The 24,903-nt window shown below is 42.2% G+C and overlaps 3 protein-coding genes across 4 annotated transcripts; 1 reads left to right on the forward strand and 2 right to left on the reverse strand.

Moving 5' to 3' along the window:
- Positions 1 to 2,402: 2,402 nt before the first annotated feature.
- Positions 2,403 to 12,593, reverse strand: LOC133949181 (TBC1 domain family member 10A-like). Its single transcript, XM_062383384.1, has 9 exons — positions 11,757 to 12,593; positions 10,256 to 10,355; positions 9,042 to 9,149; positions 8,560 to 8,666; positions 8,353 to 8,467; positions 7,642 to 7,707; positions 6,586 to 6,775; positions 6,315 to 6,469; positions 2,403 to 5,083 (listed from the first exon to the last, which is right to left on the reverse strand). The coding sequence occupies exons 1-9, from the start codon at positions 11,936 to 11,938 to the stop codon at positions 4,568 to 4,570; spliced, it is 1,539 nt and encodes a 512-aa protein (XP_062239368.1). The 5' UTR covers positions 11,939 to 12,593; the 3' UTR covers positions 2,403 to 4,567.
- Positions 12,594 to 16,592: 3,999 nt separating this feature from the next.
- Positions 16,593 to 21,413, reverse strand: sf3a1 (splicing factor 3a, subunit 1). Its single transcript, XM_062383410.1, has 16 exons — positions 21,306 to 21,413; positions 21,105 to 21,183; positions 20,339 to 20,448; positions 20,048 to 20,252; positions 19,688 to 19,939; positions 19,518 to 19,592; positions 19,275 to 19,425; positions 18,983 to 19,179; positions 18,692 to 18,809; positions 18,285 to 18,592; positions 17,902 to 18,141; positions 17,602 to 17,809; positions 17,333 to 17,487; positions 17,038 to 17,139; positions 16,878 to 16,949; positions 16,593 to 16,766 (listed from the first exon to the last, which is right to left on the reverse strand). Exons 2-16 carry the CDS (start codon positions 21,150 to 21,152, stop codon positions 16,665 to 16,667), a joined length of 2,343 nt encoding a protein of 780 aa, XP_062239394.1. The 5' UTR covers positions 21,153 to 21,183; positions 21,306 to 21,413; the 3' UTR covers positions 16,593 to 16,664.
- On the forward strand, positions 21,412 to 24,704 carry ccdc157 (coiled-coil domain containing 157). 2 transcript variants are annotated; one of them, XM_062383412.1, is made up of 9 exons: positions 21,413 to 21,746; positions 21,978 to 22,128; positions 22,218 to 22,908; positions 22,996 to 23,031; positions 23,144 to 23,313; positions 23,423 to 23,599; positions 23,690 to 23,858; positions 24,041 to 24,177; positions 24,319 to 24,704. In XM_062383412.1, the coding sequence occupies exons 1-9, from the start codon at positions 21,499 to 21,501 to the stop codon at positions 24,349 to 24,351; spliced, it is 1,812 nt and encodes a 603-aa protein (XP_062239396.1). In that variant the 5' UTR covers positions 21,413 to 21,498; the 3' UTR covers positions 24,352 to 24,704. The 2 variants fall into 2 exon arrangements, with proteins under 2 accessions (XP_062239395.1, XP_062239396.1); XM_062383411.1 differs by having other exon boundaries at positions 21,412 to 21,746; positions 22,218 to 23,031.
- Positions 24,705 to 24,903: the final 199 nt, after the last annotated feature.

The following is a 24,903-nucleotide window of genomic DNA, read 5'->3' on the forward strand; positions in this document are numbered from 1 at the left end:
AAGGTCTTGCTTTTACATTTTTTTTAAAGCTAAACATGTGGTTGAGCCCCCCGCCCCTCCCCCCCCCTCCCTGCACCCCTGATAATTTTCATGTCGTCCTTCAGGCAGGGCGGCCCGTCCACTGGGAGTAGCCGGAATGAGAAGAGTGATGACATCTAAAGTACTTTGCTAAATGCACCCAGGAGAAATTTGGGGGTGTTATTCTATGTTAAATGTACCTGCTAAGTATTTGCCTTACATGTAGTCATTTGTAAGAGCACGAATGGAGGCAGGAACCGTACAATGGAAACAACGTAGATGCCAAGACTCCATTTTCCAAGATACACAGAGCCTTCTTTAACCCATGATGGAGTAGCTGAGCGATACAGGCACGGGTCCAGATTTAAAACATTAGCAGGCTTTAGTAACGCAGTTTAACAGTCGTCTGTGTTTATGGTGGTCAGACATTTCTCACAGGAGCCAGAGGATGGAGGATATTTACAAAGGTGTGTCTGGAAATGGAGCTGTTATGTTTCCATCCAACTGACTGTACATGCTACGCCGCAAAAATAAGGGACTGGTATAGACAATCTGGTTTAAAGGTCTGCGTATGGAAAGGAAGCCTGAGAGGGGAGAAGGGAGGGCTTCTCCTTTGGCGTAAGAGGGTCCGTCAGAGAGAACAACACATTGGTGATTCAATGATCCACCCTGACCCTCTCACAGGGATCCTCCTCATAATGTCTCCCGCGCAAAGACTAGTGTTTTCCCTCGATGCAAAAAGTACGTTTCTATTCCCACTGCCATGGAAGGTTCACCTGCACAGACGATCACAATGTCTGCCCTCATATTTGTTACCGCCGCCTTTTTAATTTGACCTGAGCCAACCTGTCATGCTCCATCAAACGTGGGAATCGGATCCCTCAGGAACACAGGCGCCTTTGCTTTGCCTTAACACATTGAGCCTGGGAGCAGAAAGAGAGTCGCCCGCATCACATGAATCAAGCACTGTGACAGGGGTCCGTTGGGTCCGGGATCACAATGAGGATCACAAGTCTCCCCTTTTACCGCTCGCTCTCCCGTCTCTTGCTAGCTGGGCACGAAAGAGAGGCGGGATGGCCCTCTAAAGGCGTATATTTCCGTTGATGAAGAGATAAATCAGATCATTTCTGGAGTTAGGAAGGGAGCACAGAGGGAGCCTTCTTGGTCGTGGCCCTTTGAGATGTAAATGGAACGGTGGCACTGAAAGAGGGCCAGGTGTCCGATGCAAAGAGGGAAAACGTGACGGTGCATGGATTCCTCAGGGACCGAGAGCATTAACTGTTGCTGTGCCTCATGTGGGCAAACATCAACAGATCCCGTAATGGTCCATAATGGCCTCGAGCCATTAAGTATGATTAATAGCTATTGGCAGGTACTCCCTTCAAAGAAAGATACTGTATGAATCATGTCTATATGCACCTCGTCTCCCGAAAGTCTCACTGACAATATACAAGAAATAAAACAATTCTTTTGAGGACAATGACTGTTTCCACATTACCTACAACTCTCATTTGATCACAACACTGAGCTGCTGATGGCCAGAGGTCAGCAGCTGCAGCTCACGCCTTGCTGGACGATTGGAAACGAGTTAGCAGGCTTACTGAGGTCATCAAGGTAGCAATTTAAGATGAACTCTTTAAAGCCTGAGGCAAAAACTTCAAGTAGCCCCACGCCTCAAGGTGGAGAAAAGAGGTCAAACGGCAAATTAAGAAAATAGTAGTTAACTGTCATTAGTCTAAACGAGGAGAGGGAGCAGGAATTGCCTTTCCTGATCAAGTTGATAAGGAAAGCCTCAGAGGAGACCGGTCAAATGTGTAATGAAGGGATTCACTCCCACAGGATGCTCAGACACGTAGACAACAGGCCTCTGACCTCAACTTAATAAGACACTGTACCATAGAGTCTGATCTGAGATGATCGATTTTGGTCATTATACAGTCAAGTTTTATACGTTTTCTCTGCCACATAATGTGGTTTCCTTCCTTGGTCCTTTTCAAGAGGTTATAATATAGAGTATGGTCAGATAGGACATTAGTGACGCACTAGGCCTAGGCATGCAGGGTAGCTGCTGGTACAAACACACACACACAGATGTATTGTTAAAGGAGCTGTCGTGTCATATTAAAGAGGCATACTTATTAAATGAAATGCAAAAATGTAATGAATGTCTTCGTAACGAATGCAGCACATTATTAAACATATGCAGTAGAAAACGGAAATGAAAACATCTTTGACCTTTTCTTCCAGTTTGGGAACCACTGCTTCATTTCTAAAGTGATGACTCTGGGGCGCCATCTGCTGGAGAACATGAGACATTGCATTGAAAATGTCAAACATAATGCTACTGCGAATCCAAAAAAGAAACACAACGGAAATGCTGCAAGTTTGCTTTAAATAAAACTTTATTTGTAAAAGTTAAACTCACAATGATGCGAACAGCGTCATGGTTGTCAAACATCTGTTATCACCGTAATGGGAACTGTAAAATACCAGTCTGGAGAAAAGTATTTTCACAGGCAGGAGTTACCCATTTATTCCAGATGAATTAACATTTCCCCCTATAGTGTTACAAATAAGGATGTAAGATATATTGTCTGAGACTGCAACTGGTTTAAAGTTTTTCTTAAATGCTGGATAAAACATGGAATCGAATGTTGAAAAATAGATTTCATTACAAAACAAATTGTTATTTTACATGTCATATCTACAGAAAAAGCATTAAATTAAAATAGAACATGTGTAAAGTGTGAAATAGAAGCAACTTAAAAAACTATTGCATATAGACAAGTGACTGCTCGAACATGTGTTATTCTTTTAAACCTCACTGGTTTGTTTATAACTGACCTATAAAGCATTTTTTTAAAGCAGAATTGTATTTATTAAGTATACACACAAACACATCCCACATATGTACTTGTGCTTGTCAGAACTCCCTTTCTCATTTATCATTGTGATGAAAATTACAAGACAAAAGAGCCTAACAACCCTGCTTATCTCCCAATTTCCCAACGATATGAGGGCTTTCATGCAAGAAATACCACAGTAAATCTTGAAATGACTTAATGATCCCTTGTCTGTGCTAATGGAATCAGTCTGGTCACAGGAAGCGGTCGGAGATCATCTCAAAACAACAGTCTTGATTGGCTTTGGAAATTCTAGCAAAAAAATATTTAAAAAAGAAACAAACCCAACAAACTAGACCCACAGATCTGCTTGGCCCCAAATGGATACTAGAGCCAAGTCAAGTGCACGAACCTGCACTAACTCACTGACCCGGCTGTGACAGGAAACAAAGACATACACATACACTACACAGATTAAAATTTGGCAAGACACATTTTTTAGATGATTGGCTCGTAACAAGGCAGACATGTGGGACACTATGAGGAATGTGTTCTCCTCTCTGCTGCCCAGGCAACATGAATTACTGCTGATTTAAAGTGGCTAGATGTGCCTGGCACACTGGTATACAGAGATTAACTGTGTCTATTAAACAGACTCTGAAACACATGAGAGCACAAATTAATGTTTACACTGTTCTTTAAATAATAGTGCTTTGTAGAGGACAACTAGCATGAACTCAATGTGGTGTGAGGTCATGAATTGAAGAAGATAATTTTCAGCTGAAAATTAAGAATATAAAACATGAAATGCAAGTTGGGAAAAAGTTTCCCTACTGGACAAGAAGAAATCCAACATCATTATCAAACATATATATCTCCCAAACTGAGTGAATCCTAAGAGGAAGCCCATCCCTGCTGTGATTGGATTCTCTTGAAAACCTTTTTAACACTGCCCTCTAGTGTACGAAACCCCTCATGAAACATATTGGCTAAAGTAGTTGAAAGTTGAAAAGGGTTTGTGTCCACTGCTGCACATTATTAGCATAGACTGTACAAAAAGAGGGACACATGACAGCTCCCCAAAGTGAAGTGAAAGCATCTTGATCGCCACCTGTTGGCTGTAGTAAAGGTCATAAACCCTACCTACTCCATGTTAGTGGATTGGATACAAGTGCTCGTTTTCCAGTAAGTTTGATTTAAATGAGTCATTTGATGCTATGAAAATGAGGTGAAATGTCATGAATGACAGTTCAGACTGACGTGCAATTGGTCGAGCGCCTGTATTGGCGAGACCTTGCTACCACTGTTTGCTACTGTGCAGACAGTCTATGAGCTGTGGCACCTCATTGTCCTTTGAGTCCCATTTAAACCACACCTATCTGGAGAAATTACCTAGCTTCAAAAAATCCGGTAACGTGTCTCCCTTGTAAACAGGACACCTAGATCTGAGTGAAACCATTAACATAAGATAAGGAGAGCACAGCAGGTTCATGTGGAGAAATGGCATCAAAGCAGTTTTACATTTAGCAACTAGGTTTTTGGAACAACAATAATATCATAGGCGTAACAGTTTCTGAAATTAAAGAATGAATATAAAACAGTCTAACACTGAAAAAATGTGATAGTGATGCTGACTAAGCCAGCTGGTTGTTGGCTGATGGGTGCTGGTGTTTCACTCACACACACACACACTGACAGACTTGGAGCTACAGGTACGTGTCCTGGTCTGTGCTGCAAAGGCTTTGTGTGGATCGCTGAAGAAGAGATTCTTTGGCAGGGGGGAGGTCTGTAGGAGGCTCTTGCTGCTGGTGAGTTGAGTTTGTTTCAGTTTGTGGTACAGCTTCGGCTGTCTCAACCCTGACCGGAGGTGGGGCAGGTGGCTCTGTGGGTGGTGGTGGTGGAGGCGGAGGGTCGATTGAAAGAGGGTAAGGGTTGGGGACCTCCATAATGGGTTGGGATTTCTTCATGCTCCTCTTCTTCTTGCTCTTCTTCTCCTCCTTTCCCTTCTTCAGTTGCGAGATGGGCTGAGGCACTTCCAGTACAATAGTGGGGTTCTGCTGCAGGTCCTGGCGCCTGGGCGGCTCTGCCAACATGACGACCCTTGCGCCGTGCATCCTGGGAGGCGGTTTGAAGTTAAGCTCTCCGCGGTTCTTCCTCCAGCGCTTCAGCTGGGTGTGATGCTCTCTTTCCACTTCTCGTGCGGTCACTGGCACCTCCAGAATCTGTAATAGGAAGAAACACGTCATCAGGTCACAGCCGGAGTCATATAGATCATAGTCAGGGGAATGTGAAGCAACAAGAGCGGCCCTTGCTGGAAAATATGTTCCTTCCATGTCTGGCCATTGAGCTCAAATGTGAACTTTGTTTGTAAATGCCAGAGGGCCTTGGGGTTGCTGCAGATACACCAACACTCACTGTGGAGACAGCCCCACGTATAAGAGGGGGTATTGTTAACATGGACAGATACTCACACAAGACTCGCACACAGGAACCAGACACTGGCCAGCCAGCACTCTGGTCAATTTGTCTCTGTACCACTTTAAATCACTCTCTCCGACTCTGCTGGTCCTTTGGCTACATTTGTGCACACTGACTGTTCTCCGTTTATCTCATCCCCAATGACAACCACTACATCATTAAAGGATTTTGCCAGTGAAACAAAACTTTTAGCCACAACACCACAAAGCACATGTAGTGATGCTGGTATTAGTCGCACTAATACCAGCATCAGCTTCATCAACCAGGCTCATCCCTCCCTCCAACCATTTTCTCAACAAGCTGTTGCCTATACAATCTATGGGTGATGTGAAGCCAAGGGAAAGGGGCCTCTGAACATAACCAGAAGCAATGCTAAAGAATCTCTCTATGCAAGAGAGCCGACAAAAAACTATCTCTGAGGATTGATCAAATTAATCATTTGCTTCCCATCCACAGGTTGTTTGTACTGGTTCAGTGTCTGAGCATCTGAGTGAGATGATTTAGTCACAAAATAAATAATTAAGGGATGCTCATCTTGCTTTCCCAATTGCAACACATTAACCTGGCCTGTATGGCGACCAACAGCCATATGCAGCATGGCTAGCATCCTTAGCATAGCCGTGCTGTGTTTAGCTTTTTTCCTGTGTAAAAATAAGGTGTTAATAGCACCATCGTGGGTAGATGAGTGTGTCTGTGTGCTCTGAAAACATCACTGCATGGGAAAGAGGTGAAACTGAGGCTTTTCCACCCTCTGTCATGAATACATCACAGCCCATCAGAGCTAAGCTGGAGCAAAGAGAGAAAATATCATGAAATTGCAAAATAGCTTAAATATAGGTAGCCATACATTTATATGACCCAGCCCCTTGTGTGACAACCATATTTGAAAGCGTGTCTCGAATGCCTTGAAAACACATGCATTCTTGTTAAAGGGATTGTGTCTGTGGCGACATGTTGCTGCTCCTCTGCTCTTACCTCTCGGACGAGGTAACCCTCCTGCATGTATCGAGGCTCGATGGCCCGGAGAAGCTCCATGGTCTCGTACTGGCCCTGACAGGCCTTCAGCTTCTCCCGAGTGCCCAGCATGCACTTGAGCAGCACCAAACCAACACGCAAGATTATCTTGACTCCTGTGAGAAGGAGATAGAGCCAGGTGAGTTTCAGTGTGAAGAAGTCCTGAAGTATTACTTGTCTACAACACGGAAAATCTATCCCTGAAGGTGTAGCACTGCAAGTCATTGTTTACCATCACAGAGGAACATGTCCCAGACACGCAGCACAGAAGCCCAAGGCAGCGTTCTGGAGAAGGCACACATAAACCATTCAGTCATGTAGAGGATGGGGTCGATCTTGTGTTTTTCCAGATGGCGGAAGGCTAGTGGGGAGACGCGTCGCAGCAAAGCGTTTAGGATCTCTCCATCTAACTGTATAGCTTCCTGGAGGAGACACAGGGAGGACAGCATTAAAAGAGGAAACAAAAACGTTTGTACTCTGCATTGTCAGGTCAGAAACCTGATACACACGTGGATGTTCATCCATTTAAAAAAGAAAAAGAAGAAACGTACAAATGCATCATGTTGCTCTACTTGTAAATCATTTCTCACTCCGCATGACAACACAGATTTCCAACATCTTTTGTAGCTCCATGCTATACTTTCATTACACAATTCTTCATCATATAGAAACTAGAATCACAGCCCTGTGATCGAATACCTCCACCAGCCAGTGCAGTTTCGGTCCTTCCAGATGTTCCCTTGCATATAACATCACTTTGAGCTTTACCTTTAACCACTAAACTATGAATCTCTGAGCTGAAATGACAACTGGCTAAAATTCGAAAAAGATATTAAGATATCTTGTTCAAGACTCATATAAACATGTCTTATAAGTTTGCAGTAAACTTTACCTTTGACAAATTTATATCAGTTAATATTTGAGTGCAATTGAACATTTGTACCAAATTAGAAGACATTCTCTCAAGTTGTTCTTTAGATATTGTGTTTAGAAGAATGACAACAATAAAAAATAATACTGGACAGTAACCACACAACATAAGTAATGACACAACATAATTCATTCATGTGGCTTGGCAAATAAATAACCCAAACTAAAATGATGGTCTGTCAACGCCTCCCCGGTTTCATCAGTCGCTTATAACCACAGAATTCCAACGTCTGCAAAAACAGTCGGCTCAGCGAGTCAGTGTGGATTACTGTACAGCTCTTGTAACAGCAATGTCACATGAAGTCATATTCTCTCATGATGAGCTCATCATTAATGCTCGTCTATATTTCAGTCTCACCAGGCCAGGACTGTAGTAGCCAGGAAGATACTTCTCACAAATTTGGACCAGCCCCCAGAAGGCATCCTGTGGAGACAAACACAGATGATGTCACATAACGCCAGGAAGTTTTAATTCCATAACTCCACAGACTGACGTAGAGGAAACTTAAATTTGATGCCATCATATGGTGATTGTTGCACCACAGTTTCATTACGAACTAAATTTATTTAAACTCCTAATAATGTAGGCTTTTTATACATTAGGAATAAAAAAAAATTAAGTCCAATTATTTCCACATCTCTTGTTTTATACAATACAGCATCAAACAATGTGCGATTTATCATGTGGGTTTGTGGAGTCAAAGCGATACTGAAGCTAGCTTTATTTGAATACACAGCTTATCACTGTGAATCAGAACATTTACATAAACAGTTGTCAAGTCAGTGTGGCTGTTTCATCCATTATTAAGTGTCTGCAGCAGCTCCAGGGTTTATCTCCCGATGACATCATTTGTAGAGTCTCTGCTGTTAAAAATAGTCTTCAAGGTCACACATAAAAGTGTTCATGTGATTTCTAGTTTAAACAGCAAAATATAACAAACCCTCAAATCTTAGTTTGATTAACACAGGCAACTAATCCCTCCTCGGTAAACACAGTATGGAGACAGCCCGTTTACACAAAAGGAGATACTTTATATGGTGTTTGTGGTGGAGTGAAAGTATACAGTACCTCAGCAGGCATGTGCATGAGCAATACAGCAGCTATGGGAGCCTGAGCCTGGCAGTATCCCTCCTCTGGCCTGAAGAGTGTGTAGGCCTTAAGAACACGAAACAGATCCTGCTGTCTGTGAGGCATAAACATACAGATAAGTTCCGCCGAATGAAACGCGAAACAAATCACCAGTGGAGCCCTCACACGTCACGTCGCACAACTTACCCGTGTCCTCCCCGTGACACAAACATCTCATGAAAAGGAAACTGTCGATGGAGATCTTTCTCAATCACATCAACCCATTTGGGATCCCCTGGCTGGCTATCCAGCTCCTGGCCAAACACATGGAGGAGACTTTATTACACAGTAAAAGCACCGTGGCCCTTCAAACTATGATTTAGAAAGAAGTTATTCCATAAGATTCAGTGATCACAGGATTATTTCTAGCATAAATCTAACTCAAATTTCATTATCATACAAAGTAAATCGAGAGAAATTTTTTTATTATTATTAGCTGTTAAAAATCTCCAGTGCTGTGCACAAAAATCAAATCAGGGATCTCAACAGTGGAAGTAACCCTGTAGGACAGTCACAGTTTCAGTAACAAATCAAATGCAATTTAAAAGTGAAACCAGGGTCAAAGATGGGCATAAATAGAGCTGTAAGGAGGAAACGTAGGGAGGAAACGAAAGAAGAAGCTCTCTGACCTGAAACTTTCCTTGGTTCTGCTCTTTCTTCACCTTGCCCCCTGACAGGTAGAGCCATGCACGGCCTCGGAGGGCCGGAGGGACTCCTTTCTGGCACCGCAGCCTCACCTGAGCCACAGAGTCAAACATTATGTAAAATAAAGCAAGATACAAAGGGAACTAGTGTGACATAGACATAGCTATGATAACTAGTATGTATATTGGTGGAGCTGTCTTTTTTCTTCTTTTTTTTTTCTTGAATTCATTCCAAATGTATCGTAGGTATATGACCAAACAGCTCAAGGCATATTTGATATTTTATATTCAGCAACAATTACTACAAAGTTATTGCGCTCCAGTTTGTGAGATATCTGTTTTGGATTTCTGTCAGAGCTTAAAAAGTCTAAATGAAAAATAATTATAGTGACCTGAATGGACCCAAAACATCCTGTATGCAGTTACTTAACATCAACTAAAAGCACCTCAAGCAAAACGTATGTTATGTATCCCAGCGGAGACACAACTATAATCTGGCACATATAGTCACAAGCTACTGTTTACGCAACAGATTGATTACAGTGAAATATGGTCCCTCTTGTTTGCCTTTCTGATATGAAGCTGGCACACTTCCCCAAGGAGAGTTCAATTTCGACTGTAAAGTTTGTGTAAAACAAAACAAAGGCGCAGAATAAAGGATTAGAAACTCCGACCTTCAGTGCATGCCTTTTTTAGCCCACCGACAAAAACAGGGAAGTGGAAACAACTTTGGGATTTTCATTCTGAAGAGTTGACTTGCACAAGAGTACAGCTATAGGATAAATTCAAAAGACCTTTATTACAGCAGTTTCCCAGGGAGCCTATACAGCCCCACCCTGAATTTGAGACTGTCAATCTGTCACACGGTGCACAGGGCGATAAAAGGGATGGGTCGTGTCCTGCCCTGCTGCTGATTCATGGAAAATGGTTGAGGCTGCATCTTTGAGCTGATTCGCTTGGAGCATTTCAGCTGAGAACCAGCTAGACAAGTGAAGCTGCGAACAATGTGTCCGCAATAGCATTGTCCTTGTGCAATCAAAACGTAATTTACCTTGTCTGATCCTGCTGTGTACAAAACATGGCAGGATAAAAAAAAATGATGTGTGGAATGCAATGGTGGCAAGCAAAGATACTAGATTTATTTTTTTTAAAAAAGCCACTTGACATTTTGTGTTAATGAGTTCACACTTGGTACTGACCTTGTCGAATCTCTTGATCATCCACTTGTCCCAGTGGTTGAGCATGTCCAGCCACTTCACCTCCCTTTGCCTGAGCACCTCTGGAGGCACATCCTGAGCTCTGGAGACACAGCAGACAAAAGAATAACAATCATATTTTGCTCTTTAAAACAATATCAAACCCAAGAGACTTTCCTATTTGGAAAGTAAGCACTGCCAGGTATACAAAAATAAAAAATGTGTACTTTCAATAAGGAAAATTGGAGATAAACCTCCAAATAACAAAGAGATGGTTGTTAGCAGGATGCTCTTCTAGGTTGAGTGTTTGTAACAACCTCAAAAGACAACATCCTCAGAAAGGCTCCGCTGTCTGCATCAGATCTGTGTGTGGCCATCACTCATGCGCAGTCAGTGAACTGTGTCATCCTTTGAACATAACAACTACTAGACTTGCTTTGAAGAGACTATAAAAAGACAAAAAACTCATATATAGCCTGTTAAATGGCAAAGAACCTCAAAGAGCTGCACTAGGGATCGGTCCGCCTTGTGATGTCATTTAACTGCAAATCGTTTACAGCCAAGAACAAGCAAGGACTTCACATTGTATTCTCCAGCAGAAAAAAGAAAATCTGGGCAAGTATAACCTACATTATGAATGAGGGCTGATGCTTTATGAAGCTATGTAATCATCTCATCAGCACAAGGCTGTAATTGTAGGCTTCAATTGTCTTCAAAGAGTGTTTCAACCTTCAGGAAGCCCTCCTTCTTTCTATGAACAAAAACGGCTTCATGTATGTGGGTCCGGGCAGCGAGAGGTTACACTCTCACTCCAGCTTCTAGTGACTCCTTACAGGGATGAGTTACTTTCACTTCTAAAGACTGGAAGTTAAACCCTAGGTTTGGGACTACCTATAAAAACTGAGAGCCAAAAGAGGCCCCGGAGTAACAGGGCACCAGAGCTGTGGCTCCAAGTCTGCCAACAACTCCAAAAAACAGCGGGCTCCCAGACAGACAGCCAGAGCTTGGCACAACTTCCCCTCACTCCCACCACTATTTTAGCTCTGTAATGTCGGATTTAGTCTCCCACTGAAAAGGGAAGAAACAGAGGCCTTCTCAGAACCGGAAAAAAAAGAGTGAAACATGCCTCAAGGATATGAATGAATCCATTCAAAGGGAAAAGAATAGCTGCACAAAAACTGAGAGGGATAAATAAGATCTACACAAGAAACACCACGTATAATGGAGAACGAGGAAGAACGATGCTTCTTGTTATTATGACTCCAGCTCATGTTTTCCTATGAGCCATGTTGACAGACCAACAGTGGGAATATGTAAAAACACACAGTGCCACGCAGCGGGCCAGGAGCTCTGTGGTACACACACACACAGTTTGTCATCATAACTACCACGTTCAAACCCTGGTCTCCACTGTATTACTGGATCGCCACATATATTATAGCTGGACCCGAGTACACAGTTGAAATCAATGGGCGTAAATCACAAAAAGTTGAAGGAAACTTACGACGCCTCCGAGTGCTGCTGCGCCCCGCCGATGAATCCATATTTATCGGTCTGCCTGTCGCTGGTGAAGCCGTTGATCTCGGAGTCGGATCCCACCGAGCCCTCGTCGTCTATGCGGCTGCTGCTGATGGTCCGGATGCTCGCAGTGTCCGCCGACTGACGGCCGTTTTCTATTCTGGCCATGGTAGCAGGAGTGCTAGCTGCTGGCTAGCCAGGATAGCTAACGCCAGCGAGCTTGTTGACAGCCCAAAGTCAAAAGTGCTCCTCCGCATATGTTGATGGATCAAATAGCATCGACGTCATGATTTACCGACTTGACTTTTACAACTATTTCCTCTGTAAATGTTGCGGATCGTCACGACACAGCTTCTAGAGCACTTTAAACAGGTTTGGCGATAGCTAGCTCGCTGACGTGATGGCTTTTACAGATTTGTACATTAGCTAGCCACTGAGTAGTTAGCCTAAACTCCCAAATGATCCCTCAAGTTGTTATACCTTCATCTAACTCATGCTAGGTTACTCACTTGCTTGTCACGGCCATTAACTAACGGTGCTAGCAGTTTAACAAGTTTAGAACTTGCTCAGCATTGAATCGCTGCCCTGTCATCACGTCCGCCTGCCGCTCCTGGACGAGTCACAGACCCAGTTTCGTCCTGAGCTGTTCCAGCGTCTTCATGCTATAACCAGCCCTTGTGGTCTTCGTGGGAATTACCCTCCAATGTCTCGTAAAAAAGCTACAGGCTTGCGTAGGTCAGTCACCTGTGAAGACCAGCATCATTTACCCCTGAACCAGCGCGGAGAAATGCGCTCCCTGGGCCACAGGGATGAGCCAGCCCACCGCCACTACGCTGCCATGGGTGGAACCAGGACACCAGTGGACACAGGAGCTGGGTCAGGCTGTCGTGTTGGCAGGACTTCAACCAACTATTCATTGCACTATTCAATATCTAGTAAACACAAAAATGAACCATAACCATTTAAATTGGAATATTAAATTTTATTTTTAAATTAATTTAAATTAATTAAATTAAATATAAAAAAATTAACTGTTTAAATTAAATTAAATTAAATTAAATTAAATTAAATTAAATTAAATTAATTTAAAAAAAACTGCACGCACATCCTGGCAGAAGCCCACTGAGCACATTCTGCGCAGAATCCCACTGCGCACATTCTGCGCTGACCATTTATCTAATTTAATTTAATTTAAGTTTTTTCTGTTTTTGTATTTGATTAATTTAAATTGTATGAAATGTACATAATGTAATATATTTTGCAGGATATTGAACTCCTGCCAATTTTAAGAGTTCAGTATATTGCCGGCATGAAGATGAGATTTCCTGTTGTGTTTCTAATTATTATTAATGTTGGTGACATTTCCTTGATAAATGTATGGAGGTTTTATTACCTCTGCTAAGGAAGTTATGTTTTCACCTCTGATTTGTCAGTCAACAGGTTTACGTAATAAACTACTGGACCAATAACCACACAACTTGCTAGAAGGAAGCTGCATGGATCAGAGATGAACCTATATGGCTCTGTTGATCTCTACTGAGTGCCAGTCTAGTGAATGAATCTGGAATCTTGTGATCGAAAACGTCAGACCAAGTGAATCCACTTTATTTCAGAATGAACAGAAAAAAAAGAAGAGAGTTTCATTTCACCGTTAGCAGCAGGACAACCTACTGGAGTTTCCCTCTCATACGATGAAGGTTACTCGATCTCTTCAGTTAATAATAAAGCTCTGCTCAGTTATACACACAAAGGGATATAAGAACTGGGGTTAATGAAAATGCAAGATAATTCAAAACCAACATAAATTAGTCCTCCTTAAGTTTTCCTCAACCTGCGTCCCGGAAATTCAAATATGTGTCCCTTCTGTATTTCCAAAACACTTTTAGCATTTTGACACAAAACACCGGCATGAAAATCCATTAAACATTGACACTACAGGGGTATATCAGGCTGTCCATGCCCAACATACTATATTGCCATCTTTCTGCAGCATGACCCTGAGAAACGAGAATACATAACACATCAGTATAATTACTTAGGTTTCCATGGCTGTGACCAAACAGCTGCCCTCCAGCTGTTGTCCTGAATGAGCTTTGCTAATGAAAGAATACTGCATAGCAGAGGTGTGGACTCGAGTCACATGACTTGGACTCGAGTCAGACTCGAGTCATGAATTTGATGACTTTAGACTCGACTTGACAAAATGTAAAGAGACTTGCAACTCGACTTGGACTTCAAAATCAATGACTCGTGACTTCACTTGGACTTGAGCCGTTTGACTTGATAAGACTTGCTCCTTTCCCCAAAACACAAAGATTAAAAAGTATGTTATTAAGGAGCGCTCTGTATCTGTCATCGTGTTTGTGTGCGTCTGTGTGTGTGTGTGCAGCGCCGCCGCTCCAAAACGCGCACTACGCGCTGTGCGTCGGGCACCAAGTCCTGAGGGGGCACCAAAAAAAAGCAACTGAAAAATGATCATAGTTATTATAATTATGTAGCCTAGCGTTTGGTTGTATCATAAGTCCGGCTTCAGCCGACAAAGGACACGAGAGCAGGTCATGCGCTCGGGACAGCACACCCGTTTATTCTCCGTTCATTTTACAACTTCACTCATCACAGCACCCACTTCCTTTAAAACCCCTTTCAAAATAAGAGTCACTACCAACAACCCACTTAAAACCGGAAATACAATCAACCCTCAACAATAACGTCATTAAATAAATTAGCTTACAATTATAATGCCGATATTATTTCAGTATAGAAATATTAGGTACCTTTTAGCCATGTATATCACAAAAAAGGCAGAACAAGAGATATGTCAAATTGCTCAAAAAAAGTTAAAGAAGATTGAATATTCTTGTTTGTACTTATTGATGATTATTTAATGTAATCATAGAGGAGGTATGCTTAGGGCACCAAAATGGCTCGCAGCGGCACTGGGTGGAATCATACTACGTCCACATCGTGCACAAATGACTGACAGACTTTTTGGCCAATTTGGTCTTTTGCAAATGCAGTTCAGCATAGGGCCCTGACATATAAAAAGCACAACCCTGTTCATTGTTATGTTCAAGTATTTGTTATGTTTCTCACATGTACACACACACACACAGACAATATGAGGTAAGATAAATGAGATGAGATAAACACAGGACAGGACAGAAATGTTCATGTTCATGTATTTGTTATGTTTCTCACATGTACACACACACACAGACAATATGAGGTGAGATAAATGAGATGAGATTAACAATGGACAGGACAGAAACTGCTGTGGAACTAGTTAAAATGCAAAATACAATGTTAGCACTTTTGTACAAATAATTACAGTTGCACTTGTTTATTCAAATGTGTTCATTCTGTAGGAGTGGTTTAAAATGTAGAATATTCTTGCAAAATATGAGTTAAATGTTAAAAATGACTGGTTAGTGCAATAGGGAAGTGCAATGTTGGCACAATTTTTTTCTGTAATTTCAATTGCACTTGTTTTAATAAATAAATAAATACAGATTTTAAAAGCATACATGATCTGTGTAAATATATTATTACTCAGTGATCAAAAGGACTCGAAAAGACTCGAAACTCAAACTGCAGGACTTGGACTTGACTTGAGACTTGTCAGTCTTGACTTTGGACTTGACTCGGGACTTGCCTGTCTTGACTTGGGACTTGACTCGGGACTTGAGGGCAAAGACTTGAGACTTACTTGGGACTTGCAAAAAAATGACTTGGTCCCACCTCTGCTGCATAGTCACATACAGTATGCGTTGAGAGCACAGCATCCTGGTTTAAATGTTACTATCAACACATCTTGGTACTCTGTGTGCAACAAGCATACTGTGTCAGGGTGAAAATGAATTACACTGCTTACAGTACAAGCAACACACAAGCTTTGTACTAACAGGAGAATACGTCCTTCAAAGTAGTACACAACACAATATGGATGATGGGTACACAGTTGTAGTGATGGTGGATACTTGCGTATTCATAACACATGAGCTGTTAAAAGACCTACCTCGTACATAACTAACCGTCAAGTAGATAAACCACAGGTCTATCAGAAGAATGTAGATAAACCATTAATATTAGAAGAAGAAAATGTCCTTCTCAAACAGAGAAACTGTCTCTGTTTACACCTTAATCCTAATATGGCTTAAAAAACAAACGCAAAGAATTAAATAATTTCAACATGCATCAGTAGACATTCAATTATCTGAAATAGTTTTAATAAAACATGCACTTGTCAAAGTGTAGGTGTGCTATGTCTTGAAAAACAGCTTCGGATTCCTATCACTTGTTTGTGCACATGTACTAACTTTCCGGAGGCCAAGTGTGAATTACGAAATGTGAGAATGGATTTAAAAAAAAAGAACTGAACGTGATGCATGACAGTTTGCGTGTGTATGTTGAGGGGCACCAATTTGAAATCTCGACTAGGTCGCAAACATTGCCAGGGCCGGGCCTGATCAAGATCACTGGTAAACCACCATTTATTCTACACTAATGTTCTCCTACTATCCCTGAATTTGGTATATTTGGTAGTCTGGCCATCGAAGCGTCAGTCCTGTATTAGTTCCGAAACATACAAAACATAATAAAACAGCAAAGCAGATCAAGGTTTTTTTTTATTCCTTTATTTAAATGGATTACATTGTGACTCTACAGTCACCAAATGAATATCATCATGAACAAATCAAAGCTTAACTAACAGTTTGATGTCATCCCTGCCAGGCAGCGTGTAACTATTTTAGCATTAAGAGATAAGATATAAGATGAACGTGCTCTCCATACAGACGGGTATGAAGGGTGCAATAATCTGATACTTCCATTCAACAAAAATGACAGGACATGGTGAGAATCATCCACAAGTAAAATCTTCTACCCGCTGCGTGGCTCACTTCTTTCTTCCACCTCTCTCCTTCAGGGCCAAGTGAATGATGGAGCCGTTGTTCATGTTGTAATAAGCTAGAGAGTTGGAATCCTTGATGAAAATACCCTGAAAATGAAAAAAAAGAAAACACATTATTGTTTGTTTACTTCTTAAGATAATGAAGTTCAATGCAGATCAGGCATCATGAGATCAATTTAGGTCAGAAGGTAAGTGTACCTCGTATTGCAGCTTCTGTTTTCCTGCGGCCATGCCTGTCGCTTCATGGATTTTGACTTTAATAACAGACACCTGCGGAGACATTGCAATTGAATATTTGTGATCATGCAGTATTTGTACTGGGATAAAAAGGAGAAATAAGCAGTCGACATTTGCTTACCTGGTCCGTGAGCGGGACAGTGAAATTCAGCACTTGACCACTCAGCTTCCATTCAGTCTTGTCCTGCATGTTGGGGACTTGTACTTTAACTGCCACAGGACCCTGAGGGAAAAAACAATCTAGTTCAGAAAGAGCAATCTAGAGGAAGTATTGATACGACAGACCAAATCGGTAATTGACCATATTTATTACACCCAAAGCTTCACTAACTTAAGAGGTTGGTATACTGATGCTGAAAAAATATTGATTATGAGTCATCACAAATATAAAGTTTGAAACATTGCTCTATTCAAACCTTATTTCTGCGAAGGAACTCTTCCTCTGAAATAAGGTTCTCCTCAGTCTTCATCTTCTTGCTCATTGGCTCGTCCTCATGAGGTGGGGGTGGATGGGAAGGTGGAGCCGGAGCAGAGCTGGGTGGTTGTGGTACTGGAGGAGCTGGGACAAACGCTGGAAGAAGAGTAGGGTTACTTAAATAAAAAAATCTATTCAAAGAATTAGTAATGTGATAGTGATTAGATATTTTTAATGTCAATGAAAGGTGTCAAAAAACCTTCAACTTACAAGTTGGAACAACCATGGGGGGTGGTCTCGGGGCCATGATGTGCTGTGCTGCTTGCGACATGGGAACCATACTGATGCGGGGAGCAGACATCATGGGAGGCATTGATGACAAGACTTGTCCAGATGTAAGGCGCACCACAGGAGACATAGGCGGTCTTGGCATTACAGGTACAGCAGACAGGAGAGTGGTGCGCACTGGAGGGGCCATCTGTTTAACAAATACGTTATTGGATTATAGGTATGTTTGTATTAGAAGATTGAACTAGGGATAACATATTTTTTCGAAAGATGGTAACATACTGGTGGGCGAGGCAATAAGTTCATAGGAGGACCGGGCTTCTGCATATTGGATGCAGACATATGGTGAGGCTGGTGATGCATTTCACTCGGCTTGCTCGGGCCAATTTTCTCCCTGGTATCGTCCTCTCCCACTAGTCCTTTGGCCTTGTGAATGGCTTCGATCTGCTCCTGCAGGGTGATGTTGGCCTGTGCGGCTTGCTGGGTACGAGCCATGCTTCCTGAGTGGCCATCCCAGGTAACCTGGTGGGGGAGGAAAAGCAAAAGATGTTACAGTCACCGAAACACACACACAAAAAAATGAAAACAAACCATTATCACAACTGTAATAACTCATTACATTCATCTTGGGAAAAGTGTTTACTCAAACTAATTACTGTTCTCACCTTCTCCTCTGGCTTCTGGATTTCTTCCTCACCGATCTTTTTACCGATGGCCGTCTCTTCTACACCGAAGATATCGGTACGCCTCTCAGCCAACTGTTTCAAGCTGCTCTCGATGTCCAAACCAGGAGCATAGACTTCATCCTCAATCTGTCTCTCTTTGATAATGCGGTCTCTTTGCTCCAGCCAGCGCGGATCCAGCAGACCAATACGCATGTGCTCTTGCATTTTACTGGCTGCGATCTTCTCACCAGTAATTGGTGAGATGAGATACTCATCAGTAGGTATAATTGAGGGCTGAATCTTGGAAGCTGGGAGGAAAAGATAGCATTAGATGAGCACAAATTGTAAATAGCCTGTTATTAAGATGAGATTAAGATTAAGACTTTATGTAAGGAAGGACAAGTTACCTTTCGGGTCATAGTCTTTGCGAATGATGACCTGATCTGGAGTTGGGGGCAGTGGGGGTGGCATAGGGTTGTCTGGTGGCAGTGGAGCCTTCATGCCATCATCATCTTCATCAGATCCCTGAAGAAACAAGGAGAGGAGTGATATGTTGTTACCAGCATTTTAATTACATAATATATTTTCAAGCAAAGCATCAGCAAATAAAGTTATAAATTAAGTGACATTTTTAATGACACAAATAATTCCTATAAATTTATTCCATCCATTCCTGCAACATCTTTAATAGTTCTTACCTCATCCATGTCCTGAACTTGTGTGTCTTGATCGGGTTGTGAGGGATGGCCCCTGCCCCGATCCTCCCGTTCATCGTCTTCATCCTCACTCTCAACCTCCATCTCCACCTCCTCACTCTCTCCATACTTCTCGTAGCGCTCTTGGATTAGGATGCGGGCACCAAGCTCCTCTGGTGTGGTGGGTGGGGGGAAGTGGCCTGGGGGGGAAAAGAGAGAACATTAAAGACATTTGATTCAAGCTACATTTAAGGGCTTGCACATATAAAGGTGATGAGCTCTGTGGAATTATTACCTTGTTCGTTGGGCTGGAAATCTACAGTTTCAACCACTACAAAGTCATGCCAGTCAATTTGGGCATATGCCACTCGTTCTTTCTCCCTTTCCTCCTCCTCTTTCTTTCTCTCACGCTCCTGGAACTTGGCCCACTCAACACGGTACTTAACCTGAATGTTGAGGATTATAAAAGCTGATTAATATGGGCAACATGCTATTACATTCTTACTCTCAGAGACAGTGACAGTTAAAAAGGGATTACCTGGTCCATAACCTCTCTTGGATTCTCAGCCTCTTTCTTCATCTTGATCAGTAGGCCTTTAGGAGGGATCAGTATCTAAAGGTTGCCAAACAAAACCAAGATACAGTTTAGAATCACCACACAAACGATGAGTAGCAACAATATCAGAGAGGCACCGTTTGTCAGGTCACCTTAGTGTACTGCTCAACCAGTTTGGTGAAGTAGTTGAAAAGGCTGTGCTGAGGCCGAAGGAAGTCAAACTGGTAGTTCCTCTGTTCTTTCTGCATGAGCTGAGTAAGAAACTGTCGGCCATTGCGAGCAACAAACTGGGCAGTGAGCTTGACAACATCCAGGTCAAATGCTGAGATTGATGGAGGATCTGCGAGGAACTCGAACTCAGGAGGTGGCTCTTTAGGAACTACCGTCTCCTGAATCACCTGAGCCTATTGAAAAACATAAGATTTAAGTTATTGTGATGAAATAATACCAGCTACGACAAATGGAGGGAAAAATAAATAAAAGTTACAGCAGACAGATATAGTATGTCTTACCTTTTGAGCAAGCTGCTGGGCCTGCAGCATTGCCTGCTGCATAACCTTAGGCACTGCTGCAGACGGTTCCTGTCCTTTCCCCTCTTTAAATTCATTAACCTTGTGACGGTAGTAAGCATGGTAGGGGTCATTGGGATTGAGAAAATTAAATTTGGGATTGTTGATCTCATTTTGTCGGATTCTTGCTTCAAACTCGGGCCCATTCCTGTGAAAAGATAATAAATTAGCTCTTATATCATAGACATAGAATCCAGTTAGGATATTTGACAGTTGACGTGGGGAGAAACCAACCTGGCAACAAAGCTGGCTGTCTTGTCAACTATGTTTCGGACCTCAGGAGGTGGATATATGATACCAACGATCGGTTTAGTCGCTGGGGTTTCTTCTACTGGTGCATCATTCTGTTGGTAAAATTATAATGTAAGACTTAAAAACAGTTCAATACAAAATAAGCAGCAATCAATGCATAGACTTGTGATAAAACAATAAATCCCATATATTAAAGTTAACACACCACAACAACTGCATTTGTATTAGAACATTCTTGACACCAATCTAACAACAGAAGTGAACAAAAATCAGGTGCATATGGAAAAACCCTACAAATATCCTGGTTAATTTGAAAATCTGCTGTAAAATCTTCTGTCTGTTTACAATCAGGTAAGTGAATTAACCCAAGTAAGAAATAATAATAACGGAAAGAAAACCTTCCATCTATCTTTACCAAACATAGGGTTTTAGTACTTTCCGTAAACAATTCGTTCAACATTTTAGGGCTAACGTCTCCAACGCTATCTGAACATATAAAGTATTGAGCTATTAGGCCAAGTTGACACTTGTTAGCTTAATGTTAGCTCAACACGCTAATATGTATGTCTGGCCGCATTGATGGAAAACAGATGTTAAATGGCCTGATGTCAGATTCGTTGATGTTACATGATACCTTGTCAGACTCATATGGGAAAGGGAAGCATAATCTACCGTTAGTTAGTTTCCCACAGAAGCGGTTAGCTGGCTACATTGCTAACATGAGCTAACCGAGCGGTATCGTCGTTACCTTATTGTTGGACTCCGGCTGAATGATCTGAACAGGCCCAGGCGGCATGGCGGCGTCTTTCTGTAACACCGAAAGTTACCTGAGCACAACAGGTCAATGAAAAAAGTACACGTAGTTTAGAGACACGTACAACAACAATATAACATTGAAAGTCAGTCTATATTAGCTTAAATCCTAAACTCGCTGTGGCGGAGCACTTACTGCGTCGTGTTGTAAATTGACCCCTAATGGCGACGTATTGCTTCCGGAAACACGCCGCAAAGCATTATGGGACTCGCAGTTCGCCGAGGTTGCCAGGGAGATTCGTCGACAACAGACTACACCCACTCCCTCTCAGAAGTTGTGTTTCATTGGGAGCTAAGCTGGGGTCAGACCTACAGTCTATGGGTCAGACATGAGTCAGTTCCTGGGACGTCAGGACTGTATCGAGAGCCTCCGGGGAGACCTGGTGGATCTTCAGGGAGCCATCTTGGACGTGTTCTCCAGGACCGGCCCGCTGCGCGTCCCCTCCTGGAAGTTCCCCGACAAAGTCTCCTGTAACCTGGACATGGTGGCTCTGCTGGGCCAGTATGACTTTATGGAGGGGGAGAGCGAATTCAACCAGCACTCCCATATTGTCTTACTGGAGCTTGTGATTGACAGGTAATTCAGTACCATTATTATTGTTGTTGTTATTATTACTGTAATATTGTTATTTCTATAAGAGTAATGCTAATCCCAATATCCCAATGCTAATATTAATATTACTATTTATTCGTTTTCTACTACTGCTAGTGTTCATTATAATAATATAAACATGGTAGTTGTCTGTATTTATTAATCACATAAGATTACTGATAACAAAAGCAAGATTTTTCTTTCTTCCTGATCAAGATTACTGCTTCTTCTACAAAGCTCCAGTTCTTATGTTGAGCAGCTGAGGTGCAGCCCCAGGAGAGAACAAACCCAGCAGAAAGGAGGCCTGTCAGTTGGTCTCGTGGTCAGAAACTACTGGAGTAATTTAGTTGATTTTGCCAGCCTCACGGTAGGCATGTTTTATTTATTGGAAGAAGATTTGAACAGAAAGTGGATAAATTCCCATAACTCTCTCATGCTTTTTCTTCTGTGTTTTAGGGCAGCAAGAAACAGCCAAAACCAAAGACATTGGACTGTGATGAGACAGAGACTTTGTCGTGTGCTTCCCCCCAGGTGAGCTCAAGGAGTGACACCTGCCGCCATTGCTCATCTACCTGGTCTTCATCCAGCTCCTTCAAGTTTTTCCCGCAGAACCATGCACCCTCTAGTCCTTCCCACAACTCCCCATGCTGTCCTAAAACGGAGAGTCGCAGTGTGGGCTGTCAGACAGTGGAATCTTCTCTCTCTCCCTGCGACGCCTGTCATCAGGTGCAGTCCACCTTGAGAAAGACAGGATATGCTTTGGTGGAACTGTTTCAGAGTGAGGGCCTTCCGTCCTCTCTGCAGCCACTGTTGGCTGCTGTGGAGGACACCCTGCAGCTTGGACACATGACAACAGGGGATGTTGCCCAATGGGCCAATGAGCAACTCAGGGACCTGCGCCGGCTGGAGAAACATATGCAAGATGTGCGGGCTACAGTCCACCCTCTTAGGGATAGATTAGCAGCAACAGAGACAGAGCGGGATAAATTCCGAACTCAGTTGGAAAGAGCACGGAAAGACTTCAAGCAGGAGACAGAGAAACGCCAGGCAACCATTGTCCAGCTGGAGTTTTCACTTAGCAAAGCACAGAGGTCCATGAAGGAAACAGAGACAACGTTTCAAGAGGAGAAACAACAACTCAGGAGAGGTGCAGTAATCTCACACATGAATATGATGAGAACACAAAGAGATCACAGTCAGCACTCATACTTTTATTTTCTGTTTTTTGCAACAGAAACTTTGTCGCAGGAAGATGCATTGCAAGCACTTGGTAAAGACTTTTATGATTTAAAATTTTGGGTTTATATCTTTCAGGATTGTATGAAACACTTGTGGCTTAGTTTCACACAAAATAAACCGATAATGCAGATTTTTTTTGGTAGAATGTGAGAAGATTGCACTGCAGGAAAAAGTGAAGTCCTTGGACTTGGAGGAAGAGGCCTGTTGTAAACTACAAAACAGGATCCAGCAACTAGAGAGTGACATCTCTGAAACTCAAGTTCTTCTTGAAAAGGAGAAAGCCAAGTACCACAGCGCTTGTCGCCAGCAAGAGGTCAGTGCCACAACAAACACCAGATTAGGAAACATTTACGGTTTCACTCATGGATCAGTTGTGCAGCAGTATTCAAATACACGCTTGTAAATATTTTTGGTGCATCCAGTCAATGCAGGTGAAGCAGAAGTCTTTGTTGGAGAGAGTGGATGACCTCGATGAAGAGTGTGAAGAGCTGCAGAGGCAGTTGGCAGATGAAGAGGAGAGACAGAATCACCTACACAATGAGCTGCAACAGATGTCAGAGGAGAAGATGCAACTGCAGGCTCAGCTAACACAACAGCAGGTGTATTAGTGCTCCTATCCACAATAATACCCATAATAAATACCTTTAAACATACAGCTCATGCTTACATTGTGTATATCTTTCCGACAGGTCTTGGGTTTTGACCTTCAAAAGGAGAAGGAGAAGGTGGAAACAAACATGGCCGAACTAGAGAAGAGTGTGGTTGAGCTGAAGGAACATGTGCAAGTTCTATTGGAGAGGGAGAAGCTGTTGGTGGCTTTTCCAGAGCTCAGCGCACAAGTGCAGGCCCAACCACAGAGTAGGCATTTATTCAATCTTAGCATGTTGACCATCTCTCTTTGGAATACGGGGAACAGGAAGATGAACTCAAATAGTTAGCAATAGTGATTCCACAATTGTGTTTCCAGTCATTTATTTGCCACCTGTCTCTGTTGTCGTCCTGTTGAATGCTTGCATATTCTTTCTTTGCAACTTTTCAAGGTACAGGAAATGTGCTTCTGGACATGGAGAAACAAATGCAGGCTAATTGTGTTCGCATAAAAGTTCTGGAGCAGGAAAATGCTACCCTACACAGCAGCCTGGACAAACTGAGGGAGAGAGCTCATTTTGTTTCGAGGGTAGGATGAATGGAAATTCAAAATAATTATCTGACACTAATCTAGCAGTTCACTGTAAGCACTCTAAATAATGTTCTTTTATAAATGATGAATCATGATACTGTGGCTTAATTGTTGCTTTATCTCTTCTTTGTTCAACAGGCACAGCAGTGCAGCACGGCTGGGACGCAGTAACAGGGGGAGGGAACCAAATATACATGTTTGGTTCCCTCCACCTATGTATGGAAGGTAGATAATGTCAACTTAATTTGGCTTCTTCTTTCTCTTCTTTTTTATAAGAATCAGACCAATACACAAGATGATGTCAAATTTTTAGGATATGATTGTGTTGCAACTTATCACCTAACAAACACTATTTGGTTGGTCACGCATTATATTGTTCTATATTGTGATTGATGTGTCAACATGTTAATAAACATCCCATGAGGTCAGATATTAGAGAATAGGCCTCACTCATATGATACATCAGATCAAATTCAAAATGCAATCTCTGAATTTAATGTATTTGCTAAATACAAATAAAAATACCTGTGGATAAACTCATGTCCTTATTATTGTCTTACTTCAAAAACAAATATTGAAATCAAACAATCACAAACAGTAAAATTGTTTGCTTCACAAAAATCATAAAAGAAAATAAAGACAACGATTGAAGTTTTTATGTATTTTTACATGTGTTGCAGCAGCAGTACTTGAGTTATGTGGAGCAATCTAAAATTTACACTA

The sequence above is a fragment of the Platichthys flesus genome, chromosome 3 (assembly GCF_949316205.1).
Source record: "Platichthys flesus chromosome 3, fPlaFle2.1, whole genome shotgun sequence".
NCBI classification, from domain to species: Eukaryota; Metazoa; Chordata; class Actinopteri; order Pleuronectiformes; family Pleuronectidae; genus Platichthys; species Platichthys flesus.

Bases quoted from the DNA above. Each gene is read 5' to 3' on its own strand.
- LOC133949181 (XM_062383384.1), bottom strand. From the start codon at position 11,938: ATGGCCAGAATAGAAAACGGCCGTCAGTCGGCGGACACTGCGAGCATC. The intron at 10,356-11,756 runs GTAAGTTTCCTT...CTGTGTCTCCAG, and splicing joins CAGCAGCACTCGGAGGCGTC to AGCTCAGGATGTGCCTCCAG. The intron at 8,667-9,041 runs GTCAGAGAGCTT...GTGTTTGGCCAG, and splicing joins AGAACCAAGGAAAGTTTCAG to GAGCTGGATAGCCAGCCAGG.
- sf3a1 (XM_062383410.1), bottom strand. From the start codon at position 21,152: ATGCCGCCTGGGCCTGTTCAGATCATTCAGCCGGAGTCCAACAATAAG. The intron at 19,940-20,047 runs GTAAGACATACT...GTTTTTCAATAG, and splicing joins CCCAGCAGCTTGCTCAAAAG to GCTCAGGTGATTCAGGAGAC. The intron at 17,810-17,901 runs GTATGTTACCAT...TTTGTTAAACAG, and splicing joins ACTTATTGCCTCGCCCACCA to ATGGCCCCTCCAGTGCGCAC.
- ccdc157 (XM_062383411.1), top strand. From the start codon at position 21,499: ATGAGTCAGTTCCTGGGACGTCAGGACTGTATCGAGAGCCTCCGGGGA. The intron at 22,129-22,217 runs GTAGGCATGTTT...TCTGTGTTTTAG, and splicing joins TTGATTTTGCCAGCCTCACG to GGCAGCAAGAAACAGCCAAA. The intron at 23,314-23,422 runs GTCAGTGCCACA...TGGTGCATCCAG, and splicing joins GCGCTTGTCGCCAGCAAGAG to TCAATGCAGGTGAAGCAGAA.